Source organism: Clytia hemisphaerica, unplaced genomic scaffold, assembly GCF_902728285.1.
Source record: "Clytia hemisphaerica strain Z4C2 unplaced genomic scaffold, Clytia hemisphaerica genome assembly, whole genome shotgun sequence".
Taxonomy (NCBI): domain Eukaryota; kingdom Metazoa; phylum Cnidaria; class Hydrozoa; order Leptothecata; family Clytiidae; genus Clytia; species Clytia hemisphaerica.
In genome coordinates, this window is record NW_027104353.1 from 231320 (window position 1) to 244035 (window position 12716).

General features: G+C 34.9%; 1 protein-coding gene across 1 annotated transcript; it reads right to left on the reverse strand.

Annotated features, from left to right (window-relative positions):
* Positions 1–827: 827 nt before the first annotated feature.
* LOC136818106 (uncharacterized) lies at positions 828–2435 on the reverse strand. Its single transcript, XM_067074463.1, has 4 exons — positions 2330–2435; positions 1904–1968; positions 1603–1700; positions 828–1066 (listed from the first exon to the last, which is right to left on the reverse strand). The coding sequence occupies exons 1-4, from the start codon at positions 2429–2431 to the stop codon at positions 849–851; spliced, it is 483 nt and encodes a 160-aa protein (XP_066930564.1). The 5' UTR covers positions 2432–2435; the 3' UTR covers positions 828–848.
* Positions 2436–12716: the final 10281 nt, after the last annotated feature.

Here is a 12716-nt window from a genome sequence, read left to right on the forward strand (position 1 = left end):
AGCAAAAAAATATATATCTCATCAAAAAATTGAGTAATTTGGCTAAAAACATTGATGTATGCTTATCAATAGTGATTCTTATAGATAAACATGCGTTTTTTGAGCCAACAAATTTTTTTTGAAAAAATCTACTTGAGCCTGCTTGAGCCATCTTTTACCTATGATGGTACCCTACTTTCATGCAAAAAATCAGAAAAAGTTAATAATTCAATTTTTCACAAAGTCCAAAAAACCCGTTTTTTAGCCGTTTTTGGCCCAAATTCTTCCCCCAATTTTTTTTTTTTTGAAAGTCAGGCTCCGTCAAATTCGAGGGTTTATAGTTATGCATCTTTGTGCAAAAAATCATAAAGAATTAAAGAGGTAATCTCGAGAAAAGCTAATACCTAGGTAATTGATAATATGCTTATAAATAAATATCGAATTTGGCCAGTTTTTCTATAAAAACACGCTAAGTAACCAAAATTTCATCTTTAAACATACACATTCTTCATAAGTAAGCCCTCATGAGCAAAAAAAACCTTTATCTCATAAAAAAATTGAGTAATTTAACCAAGAACATTGATGTATGCTTATTAATAGTGATTCTTATAGATAAACATGCGTTTTTTGAGCCAAAATTTTTTTTTTGAAAAAATCTGCTTGAGCCATCTTTTACCTATGATGGTACCCTACTTTCATGCAAAAAAATCAGAAAAAGTTAACGATCCAATTTTTCAAAAAGTCCAAAAACCCGTTTTTTGGCCCAAATTTGCCCAAAAATTTTGTTTTTCGAAAATCGGGCTCCGTCATATTCGAGGGTTTATAGTTGTTTACACATCTTTGTCCAAAAAATTACTTTATATTTGTAGTTACTCTTCGGATTCGTCGAAGACTACTTTCTTTACTTCCGAATCCGCATTTTGGTCACTCACATTTTCTTTCTCGAAGTCTACTTTTTCAGGTCTTCCTGCACCTCCCTTTCGATCGGGGGCTCGCTTCAAAACCATACCCATGTATTTTTCAACTTGGGCCCCTGTTACCTTCGGAGTACCATCAGACGAAGGTGGAAAGTTGATCAAAACTGCGTCTATATAAAATAATACATTACTCAAATAAACGGATGATTGTCAATCTTACGTCCCATGACCTATCTATCACCTTCATTCTATAATTATAACATTATTTACAACATCTCTGAGAAATGATTCTTTATTGGACTGAACTTTGGTAATTTCATCAAGGTGACAAATATGGGAACGTGATAGTAAACATGTTTATTTAACTTAAGTGGATAAATTTTCGCGTGTCTAATTTTCGCGAGAGAAGAATTTAAAAATTTCGCGTGGATCAAATTCGCGAATTTCACGAAAATAAATCACAACTAGAAAAGAGATGTCTTTTTAATCGAACAAAGGCAGAAAAAACTCACTAAAAAAGTTTCTTTGATTTCACATCGCACATTACCCTCGTAAGAACTAATTTCGACGGACACGGTACAGATTTAGCGAAAATAATCAAATTATTTGGTGGTTGCGATAAATTATATATCATGTTTAGTTTGAGTCTGTTTGAGCTGAAATTTAGATTGTATCTAAAAATAAAAGTATAAGAAAGCATCTGCACCTTTGATAAGTTCTACGACTCGTTCGAAATCGAGAAATCTTCGCTTCCCTCTTTGCCCATCTTTATTCATCTGCGACATTAGGCCATTTGACATCAACCTGAGAAAGAATGATGTATAGAATTTTAATCGAATATAAGGTCATATATGGCAAAATACCTGTAGTGTTAACAGAAGATATCAATATGTATTAAAGGTTAAGCGATGCTTCAAGACTACTCTACAAGATGAAGGGGCATGATACAATTTTCAGAAAACTATAACACATTGCTTTCACAGTACTCTAAGATATCAAATACTTACTTTCTCATCACATTTCTTGTGTTTTCTTCAAATTGCTGTCCGCCAATCTTCGATAAATTTTTAAGCTACAAAAGAAACATCACATCATTCAGTAACTTTTGATCAATGAATTGGAGGGTCAGTACTTAGTTCTCGATTTGCATGAGTACTAAAATTGAAAGGGTTTTCGGGATTTATTTCATATAAAATGGATTAAATTTTGAGAATTGATATTTTAGATCACATATACTTAAATGTTTAGGGCTACTATGATATAAATGCTACCCATTTTTATTCTTCTCGGGATTAATTTCGTCTTCTCGGGACTAATTGCGTCTTCTCAGGACCATCGTTCTGCATAGAGCTGTGTGATTTTTGCTACATAATTTTTTTTTTGCAAAAATTGATACTTTATCAGACTGCAAAGTACTAATTATAATAACTTACTATTTTCTTTCTATGAGTGTTTTGGGACAGGATGCTCTCAAACTCGTCCATCTCCTCAAATGACCCACACACTTGTACATCCTCGTCACCCTCGACATCCATGCCGGTTGACCATCTTTTTTAGTGTCTCCCAAATTTCCACTAATAGGAGACTGTTCGATATTGTAATCTGAAAAATTACATTAGAAATATGAAAATAAGAAGTACTAAGGACCTTTGAGTGTATAAGCTTTGTAATATTTAATGCAATATTATTTAATAGAGAATGAACTTACTTGCTTCCTGCAGTGGAAATTTGCTTTTGTTTGGCTTGGAAAGCAACCAACTGCTAGAGCCAGCTGGGGAATGGGTTGACATTTCTTTCATCTGTAAGAAAGGTTAATATTAATGAACCTTCCAAGAATTTCAAAATTTCCACTCAATACGCCACAATTCTATTTTTTAAGTGACGTAACAGGTGGAACATTTTAAAAGTTCTCAGAAGACTCTCCAGTGGCGCATATCATGAATAATAAAATCCCATTTAGATGAGAAAAGCAAACCCAGCTGGCACACAACGTTGTTTAAACGTTAATATAACGTTATATGGACGTTGTGAACGTTAGATAAACGTTGTGATAAAAGTTGAAACAACGTTGTGTGCCAGCTGGGAATAAATACTCCAATAAATACTCAGAAAGCCATTATAAAAATTTACTTACTGTCCGTAGGAATTCTGCATGCGCTTTTCCCAGATAAAGGTGTTTTTACTTCTATAAATAAAGAAATTGTATAAAAATTTATAATATTATAGACTTTATGTTGGCAAGTACTGTAGAAGTACAAACTTTACATTGAAAAGAGTAAGAGTATTTTGTTTGAATACATAGATATCATGGGAAATGTATACTTACTTTCAGTGTGAGCTTTCTTTGGAGGTGGTGTATAATCTATCGGATCTTCAGTTCGATGTTTGTTTTGTGAAGAGATCTCTTCTACGAAACAAAAGCGAAATGACTGTGAGATTGGTACAATTTTGAATGGGTCATTACGCACGAGCGAGCGCAGCGAGCGAGTGCGATTCTTTTGGCAAAAGCGCGGGAAAAAAAGCTGATATGCGGGGTGATAAAATCAATTTTTACCCTTTTTCAGCCTCGTTTCCATTCAGACTTTCGTCGTCGTGTGCAACTGTCTTAAGTCACAATATGGAGAATTGTCGCCTGCACCCGACTGTCTGTTGGAAGCATTACGTAATGGATTTTTTCCAAATCTCTTTGTAAATCGAGCTCCGGCGTGTAAAACAGTAGGGTGTTTTTTGTACGACAATTAAGACGTCATTTATTCGAGAAACGTCGCGGGGAAAATATAAGTATCCTTCTCGATCGGGAAACGTCGCCCGGTTCGAAAGCGTAATGTTAATCGGATCATACTGCTTTCTAACAGTCAAAACAAAGATGGCGGCAAAAGTAAACAACTGGTTGCTACTGCTTTTTTGCTATTTTTCTTTGGTTTTTATGCTTTAATGAGTTGAATCGGATCATGATTTTTGTGTGATTGTTGCAAGAAATGGTTGATGATGAACTTTTCTGATTATTCCTTTCTGGATTTGATGTTTCGTTTGGTTTGGCATGAGAGATTGATGCAATCTCTTGAAAAACAGGGCATTTTATCAACTTTCACAACAAACTAACTTCAATTTTGCCCGTATATTTACACAAATTCTAACAAGGCAGGTGACTGAATATTTGTGGATAAATCTGACCATGCTTTACTATTTGAAAAATTAAATACTTGCAACATCAAAAAAGTTTGAACTCACTTTTTTATGATGGTCAGATGATGGTAGCGTGGTAGATGCGGTACCCAAGGAAATGGTTGTGGTTGGATATGAACTGGTTAGCTTTAATGTAAAAATTAAAACCCGGAGCAAAATTTACTGATTGATGATTGAATTTCCCTTGGTGTTTTAAAATGCAACGTGGAAAACTTTTGGTTGTTTGAATTTGGACATTTTCTTTCACGTGCGTTTAAAACGTGGAAGCTTTTGCTGTGAATTTGGACATTTTCTTCCACGTGCATTTTAAACGTGGAAAACCTTTGGTTGTGAATTTGGACATTTTCTTCCACGTGCGTTTAAAACGTGGAAAACTTTTGGTTGTGAATTCGGACATAGACCTTTTTTTAAAGAGGCAGCCATGTTGAATAATTATGTACTCCATCATAAAAACAATGATACAGTCATGCATAATTTTTAAAATATGCATGATACAGTAATTATGCATGGCTGTATCATTGTTTTTATGCTGGAGTACATAATTATTCAACATGGCTGCCTCTTTAAAAAAAGGTCTATTTCTTCCACGTGCGTTTAAAACGTCGAAATTTTTGCTGTGAATTTGGACATTTTCTTCAACGTGCGTTTAAAACGTGGAAATTTTTGCTGTGAATTTTGACATTTTCTTCCACATGCTTTTAAAACGTGGAAATTTTTGCTGTGAATTTGGACACTTTCCTCCACATGCGTTTTAAAAATGTGGAAAACTTTTTTTGTGAACTTGACATTTCCTTCCACATGCATTTAAAAAAATGTAGAAAAGTTTTGCTGTCAGGCAAAAATAAAAAAATGGTTTCCGGAATGCGGGTGAAGGAAAAAAGCTTTTATGCGGCCGGCAAGAAAAAAAAATTTTATTTGATTTTTTTGATGACTTAAGTAATAAGATCATTGAACTTTAAAGATAACTTTATTTACAAACAGTATGAAGTAAGCCCTGAATAAACTAGTATCAACTATGGTACTAACTAACAAACAAATCTTGATTTACAAGTGGGAATATCTAACCAAACTATATTGATAGCTTAAATGCTCCAACTTGATTTTTTTATAATGAACTATTATAGATGAACCCATAGTCTGCGGCCAGATCAGAAAATTTTTTTTTCACTGGGGTTCGTTCGTTTTCTCCAAATAGCTGATAGTCCAGTGGGGGTAAATGATATCTAAGACCGTAGTAGATACATAATTGAAAGAATCGATCCGCATTTTTTTCACTGGGGTTTCGTTTCTCTAAAAAGCTGATAGTCCAGTGGGGTATATGATATCTAAGACGTGTGGATACTTAATTGAGAAGAATCGATCCTCCGCTTTGTTTTACTGGGGTTTCGTTTTCTCCAAATAGCTCATAGTCCAGTGGGTATATGATATCTAAGACTTGGATACTTAATTGAGAAGAATCGATCCGCTTTTTTTCACTGGGGCTTCGTTTTCTCCATATAGCTGATAGTCCAGTGGGGTAAATGATATCTAAGACCGTAGATACATAATTGAAGAGAATCGATCCGCATTTTTTTCACTGGGGTTTCGTTTTCTCTAAAAAGCTGATAGTCCAGTGGGGTATATGATATCTAAGACTGTGGATACTTAATTGAGAAGAATCGATCCGCTTTTTTTCACTGGGGCTTCGTTTTCTCCAAATAGCTGATAGTCCAGTGGGGTAAATGATATCTAAGACCGTAGATACATAATTGAAGAGAATCGATCCGCATTTTTCACTGGGGTTTCGTTTTCTCAAAAAGCTGATAGTCCAGTGGGGGTATATGATATCTAAGACTGTGGATACTTAATTGAGAAGAATCGATCCGCTTTTTTTTACTGGGGCTTCGTTTTCTCCAAATAGCTCATAGTCCAGTGGGGTATATGATATCTAAGACTGTGGATACTTAATTGAGAAGAATCGATCCGCTTTTTTCACTGGGGCTTCGTTTCTCCAAATAGCTGATAGTCCAGTGGGGTATATGATATCTAAGAGGGCCTAAGACTGTGGATACTTAATTGAGAAGAATCGATCCGCTTTTTTTCACTGGGGCTTCGTTTTTTCCAAATAGCTCATAGTCCAGTGGGGTATATGATATCTAAGACTGGATACTTAATTAAGAAGAATCGATCCGCTCTTTTTCAGTGGGGTTTCGTTTTCTCTAAATAGCTGATAGTCCAGTGGGGTAAACGATATCTAAGACCGTAGATAATTAATTGAGAAGACTCGATCCGCAATTTTTTTCACTGGGGTTTCGTTTTCTCCAAATAACTGATAGTCCAATGGGGTAAATGATATCTAAGACTGTGGATAATTGATTGAGAAGAATCGATCCGCTTTTTTTTCACTGGGGTTTCGTTTTTTCCAAATAGCTCATAGTCCAGTGGGGTATATGATATCTAAGACGGTGGATACTTAATTGAGAAGAATCGATCCGCTTTTTTTTCACTGGGGCTTCGTTTTCTCCAAATAGCTCATAGTCCAGTGGTGTAAATGATATCTAAGACCGTAGATAAATTGAGGAGAATCGACCCGCATTTTTTTCACTGGGGTTTCGTTTTCTCCAAATAACTGATAGTATATTACATATAATTTCTTGACAATAGTTTATTTCTTAAAAGAACTCATATTCATGTTGGTTATATGTTATCTAAACAGTAGCCTGGATATCCAGACCGTAAACTATTTCACCGTTTAGTTTTTTTAAAATCATGTTTCTGGTTTACGGTCTGGTCCAACTAACTCCTCTGCAGGGATATCTGTCCTGCATATGCGAGTGTCTCTAATTGTTCAGTACGCGCCCAGTCATTGAGCAGAATTTTCGCGGGGTTTGTGATATTTTTCGATGCGCGCGCATAAGTTACGGAAAAAGCTGACCTTGCAAAAAAAGATAAACAAATGAAAATGAAAACGCAGGTTCATTTGTAAACAAAATGGCCGCTGGAAAAGAGCCTTTATAAATGTGGCTGATGTTTTGATGTAGCTTAAAGTAGTTTTGAAAGAGGTTTTATAGTAAGTTAATTATGTGTGTCTGCCTGGGTTTACAAAGTTTTGATAGCCTGTCAACAAGGGTTCACTCACAGGCAGTATCAAACAAACTGTACCCAACTTTTTTAGTTGCATCAGACTCTAAAATTTTAGAAACTTTGTATGTTGAGGTAAGAGTGTTTTTTTCTGAAATTTTGAGTCTGGATACCCAGGCTATCTAAACAGTTGATTAATCAGAAACTCTTTTGGTGGCGAGATGTTTTTTTGTTTTTGTAATATAATCAAATCTTAATTCGCCATGACATGACAAGATATGATTTGATATCCAAATACCTCAAATACGAAACAAAATATCAAAGGGAATAGTTCAAAATCAAAGAAGAAAAATACCAGCTTGAATTTACGCAAACATTTGTATTTTGGATGTTTACCGATATAACATTTGTTATGATAAAACTAGTTGGACAAATTAAAATAAAATAGTTATAATAAAAATTCCCTCTAAGCAGCTCTAAGTACAATCAATCAATGAAATTAAAAGTAAACGCGCCCGTGAAATATAAATTTTCGTTAAAAGGCGAATATGAAATTGTTCTGAAGACAAAGAAACAAAAATTCGACCAGGGAGCAGTACAGTATATGGCCCCTAAAATGCTTTTCAAATGTTTTTCTAAAATCGCAAATTTAAAAAATTTCCAATTTTTTGTAGCAACTTCTTAATCTTTCCCAAAAGTTGAATTCAGAAATTTTCACTTTTAATCATATTTTTCTTTGCTCAAAGTCAGGTAGCGTTTTTCTAGTGGCCCCTAAAATGCAGGTTTGGTTTTTCAGCAATGGCTTTACCTTCATTCATTCAGCATAAGCTAACTTTATTGAATACAAATAAAAAGGTTATAATTTGAAGCCATTATCCAAAGTCTAAAATTTTTAATTTTAAAAAACATTCAAGCAGAACATTTGTATTTTTATAAGCTTGGGAATGGTGATAGCACCGAAATATATTGCTTGAATGTTTTTTAAAAATAAAAATTTTAAATATAAAAAGGTCTCTAATAAAACTTTAGCACATAATCATGTTTACACTGGCAAAACAAAAGGGATAAAGGCAAGAGACAGCAAATCAGCATTTTTGAGGCCATAACACTATGCGCATAAGAGGGTATAGAACAGCTAATGCTGAATGGAACACAAATATATTTGATCTTCTTTGTTCTTAAAAGGAATATATTCAATGATATCTCCAATATCTTCTTCCAACCAAGCGATCAACGGCCCCATCTCGACGTGCTGATGGGAGTCGAAAAGAAACACTTTTTCATTGTTAGTGGGTCGAACCAAACAAATGGATTGGTGATTGCAAGTCACTATTATGATTCTGGCATTCAAGAATAAATATGTAATGACCTCGTTTAAATCTTTTGGTAAGGTTCCTCTTTCCTCTAAAACATGAAGATCTACTGGAACTAGGTCTATTGCTTCTTGTACCAGTAGATTATCAGCTTCCCGTGCAGAGTATTTCCAACTTCAATGCAACCAACAAACAAAGGAACACTGCTTACGAAGTTAATATTTGAACGCTGGCTCATAAAATAGCCAGTCAAGATAGAAATGACGCAACAAGCGTTACTCCCGTTTCTGCCATTCAAACGACCTTCGCCCAAACGTTCGGAGAGAATAACAAAACTATCTCCTTGGGTGCAATCACTTACATCGAACATCGAATGAACCCAACAAGTCATATCCTAGGCTTTGTACCATTTCTACATCTAAATGGTCGATGACAAGATCCTCTAACTCTTCTGCAGCTGTCTCGATTGCAACGGCTACTACTTCCTCTTCCTCCTCCTCCTCCCATTCTTCGGCACAAGGTTTGTAGTTGACACCTGATGTAGATTGATAATACTCGATCTTTTCCAAGGGAAGGACCGAAGCATAACAAGTGAACCCTTTCTCTAATTGCTCCTTGACAAAACTGATTCCGAGTTGACATTCACCAGACTCTTTGTCCTAAAGGGAAAATAGTTTTGTATCAGATAAAAGATTCGGATACTAAACAGTTATTGGACAAAGTCATAAATATGCAAAGATTTTGGGCTTTCGAGAAAAGTATAATTCCATAATTCCAACTTGTAAGGTCATAAATTGGGATTCTTGGTAGTTTTCCTTCGAAAGGATGAGTTTCTATTTTGTAGAAAAGAAGATGCTCAAGTATCAACAAAATCCTTGAGTGACGTCAATTTTAGAAATTTATAGCCTCCGCGGAAGCTATTCATAATATGCACCATTGCAATGTCTTCCAAGGACCCAACAGCTGATTGGTTGTAAGTGACATGTTGACAGATATTACGTCACTTACAACCAATCAGCTATTGGGTCCGTGATGTAATGTCAGAAGACATTGCAATGGTGATATCATCAATGTATGCAAAAATATTGGACAGTTAAAGAAGCCAATCAAATGTCGTTATTTACGCGCGTCGGATAATAATTCAAATTATCATGTTTTAACGAATTTTTAATTGGCATTTTAGGTTGGTTGCTTTTCTGCTTTAGGACTGGGTATCTTATAAAAGATAAGTTCATTATTAAAGCAAACATACCTCAAACACGACAATTGTATCAGCTTTGGCACGCAACTCTGCGATTTTGGATGTGTAAAATATAAGGTAAGATTCCATATCCCTAATCAGCAAATCGATTTCTTCAATACAGCGTTCTTTCTTAGCGTTCAATCCCAGTAATAATATATGCTTAGACTCTGTAAAAGTAAACAACCAAACTGTTAGAAGTTTTCATTAAAATAATCTTTAGTGATTTCGATTATTTTAAACGGATTAATTTTCGTGAATGACTCTTTGAATACATAAACTTTGGCTGAAAATGTTAGTTTTCGAGAAAATTCAAAAAGTTTAGAAAAAGTAAATGTTTTAAGTTATATTAAAGGCAATCGATCGGGTTAATATGTATGTCAACAGCGTGTCAACATTGAAAAACAAGAACGTTGAAAATACCAAGGCATTAAAAGTTTTCTGGACTTTACTTTTGTGATTACAAAAAAACAATAAACTGATGCAACGCACGTTTATGTTCTATTTTGATTGATTAAAAAATGCAAAAGTTTTGCAATATTATTATGTTTAATCGTTAGTCAGACTGATATTAGATTTCTATAAATCTTGATCGATTGCCTTTAAAGTTAAAGAGTATGAACTCATAGATATTCATCGCTTTGCTAATATAATTAGAATATCAAAGGCCACATTTGACTGGGCAGCTCAGAGAGAACAAAACTGAAAAAAATTGTTACTCAGCACTCCAAATTAAGTAATTTTAGATCCCGATTCCAATAATTTTATAATTTTATTTTTAAATTTAATATTTACCTTTTATTAATTCAAATTCGCTACACTCCTCTGAAGATTTCACTGTAACAAAGCGTTCTAGTATACATTTTATCTTCTTGTTAGATTCTGTGAATTTCGCTCGACATCCAATTCTTAGTTTTGCAGAATCTGAATAAGTAAGTTGAGTTGTTAAAAAGTTTAGTTTACATTAGCCATGATATATATGACTTTGGGGGATGTATTCATTTTACCATTGTAATCAGAATGTTCCAATTTTTATTATGTAATGTACGACGCATGTCGCATGGATATTACATATCGAGTAACTTAAAATAATAGAATGGTTACCGCGAAGGATGTAAGGATACAAGCAAATCAAACATTAAAGTATAGAAGAAATACGGGGGGACAGTAAAGGTTTTTTTTCTTCAATTCTTTCAAATTAAGAAAAAATCAAACTATACCGTGTGTTCGTAATAAAGCGGTCAAATCTTAACCGTAAGTATGTAAAAAATCCTTATAGTGTTTTTATGATTTTCATCTGTGATGTTATATATATTTCTTTTTTTTTGAAATGATATATTTTTTTGGAACAATAAACTCGATCAATTAATAGCAATGATTATTATAACACAATAGATATCATAACAAAGTTTTGCCTAACTCATCGAATGTAACCGCTTAATTATGGACGCACTGTAACCAGGCGGTGTCAATCGAATCAATTGAACGCAATCGAATCGCAATCGATGTTACCCAAGATTTGCCGTTCGATTGTCGAATGTAATCGAATCAATCGAATATTACCCAGCAAGATTTGCCGTTCGATTGTCGACTATAATCGAATCAATCGAATATTACCCAAGATTTGCCGTTCGATTGTCGACTATAATCGAAGCAGTCGAATATTACCCAAGATATGCCATTAAATTGTATTCGATTGATTCGATTACGTTCGGTTGATTTGATATTGTACAAGCAAGCGATAAGAAGAAGGCGCAAGTACAGCAGGCTTGATCGTTATCTCCGAGTCTTCGATGGCGGATCGGCGGCCACCCACGCTAAAGCTCTAAGCGGGCCAATTTCCCATTTATAGAAAGAATGATAGCCGCGGCCTTTGATGTGCCGCATCCCCAGCCGGGTTTTATCTGATATTCCTATGACGGATTTGCGGCCGCCTACGCTAAAGCTCTAAAGGAGCGTGCCAATTTCCCATCGGTGAGGAATGATAGTCGGCCTTTGATGTGCCGCATTCCAAGTCGGGTTCAACTACCCTTAGGGGAATATGGTTAATGAAAATATTTTTGTTGGGCCTGCCAATCCCCGAAAACGAGGGCTGGGTTACCAGACCTCCCGCTGCTAAATCCTTGACGCAGTCTTGCAAAAATCAGTAATCTAAACCTTCCAGATGTTGAAGATTTTTCCGACCTTCAGAGCTTAACCTAGCGTGCCGGATGAAAATCTTTATTGCATCTGCTGGGCGGGTGCCAGATCAACTTACCCTTTCGCGTAAAGCTACAAATATTTAATCCCCGAAAACGATGGCTTGGGTCCAGGCCTCCCTCGAAAAACTTAAAATGAACTGAATTGAATCTGTTCTTCTCTAAGGGCGTGGGTCAAATTTGCTACCGACTCCTGCTTTGGACATCATTCTATAAGTTTTTCGGGATGACTTTTTGCAGCTCATTCGGCTTATTATATAACTAAAGCTTAGTATGTGCGTGCACTTTGATTTTATTTTAGGCTTTTTAGAATTATAAAGTGTAGCACATTTAAGCTATAAAGCCATTGACCTTTTACATAGTTATAATGTATGTTGATTCAGCAGATTGAAATAAATAGAATCTTTTGTAATGAATAAAGAAAAATGTGGAGCAAGATTTTTTTCTTCCTTTTATTTACAAATTTGAAAGGACTCTTTTATTAAAATTTTGCTGACATCAGTTTCAGACGAGTCGGGTGTATATAACACCGTATAATTCCTTTAAGCTAATACCGTTTTTTTAGAATATTGACGATAAGAATGTCTCGGCAGAAATTGGAATCTTCAGCAGTACTGAACTGAAATGGAATTTATGGTCATTTATATCCTGCATTTTCAATGACAAAGACGTAGATCCTGGCTAGGACTTGGGATTAATATAAATCAGAGTAAGTGGTAAATTAAAGTTAGTCATTGATCTTTCCATTTCATAATAATATTTTGCATTTTAATTCTTTGGACTGACACAAGGAACCGCTTCAGCCATGTCCTTCTACAAAAAG

Coding starts and splice junctions, on each gene's coding strand:
- LOC136818106 (XM_067074463.1), bottom strand. CDS start 2,431: ATGGATGTCGAGGGTGACGAGGATGTACAAGTGTGTGGGTCATTTGAG. Junction 1,701..1,903: donor ACAAGAAATGTGATGAGAAA/GTAAGTATTTGA, acceptor ATTCTTTCTCAG/GTTGATGTCAAATGGCCTAA. Junction 1,067..1,602: donor AGTCGTAGAACTTATCAAAG/GTGCAGATGCTT, acceptor TATTTTATATAG/ACGCAGTTTTGATCAACTTT.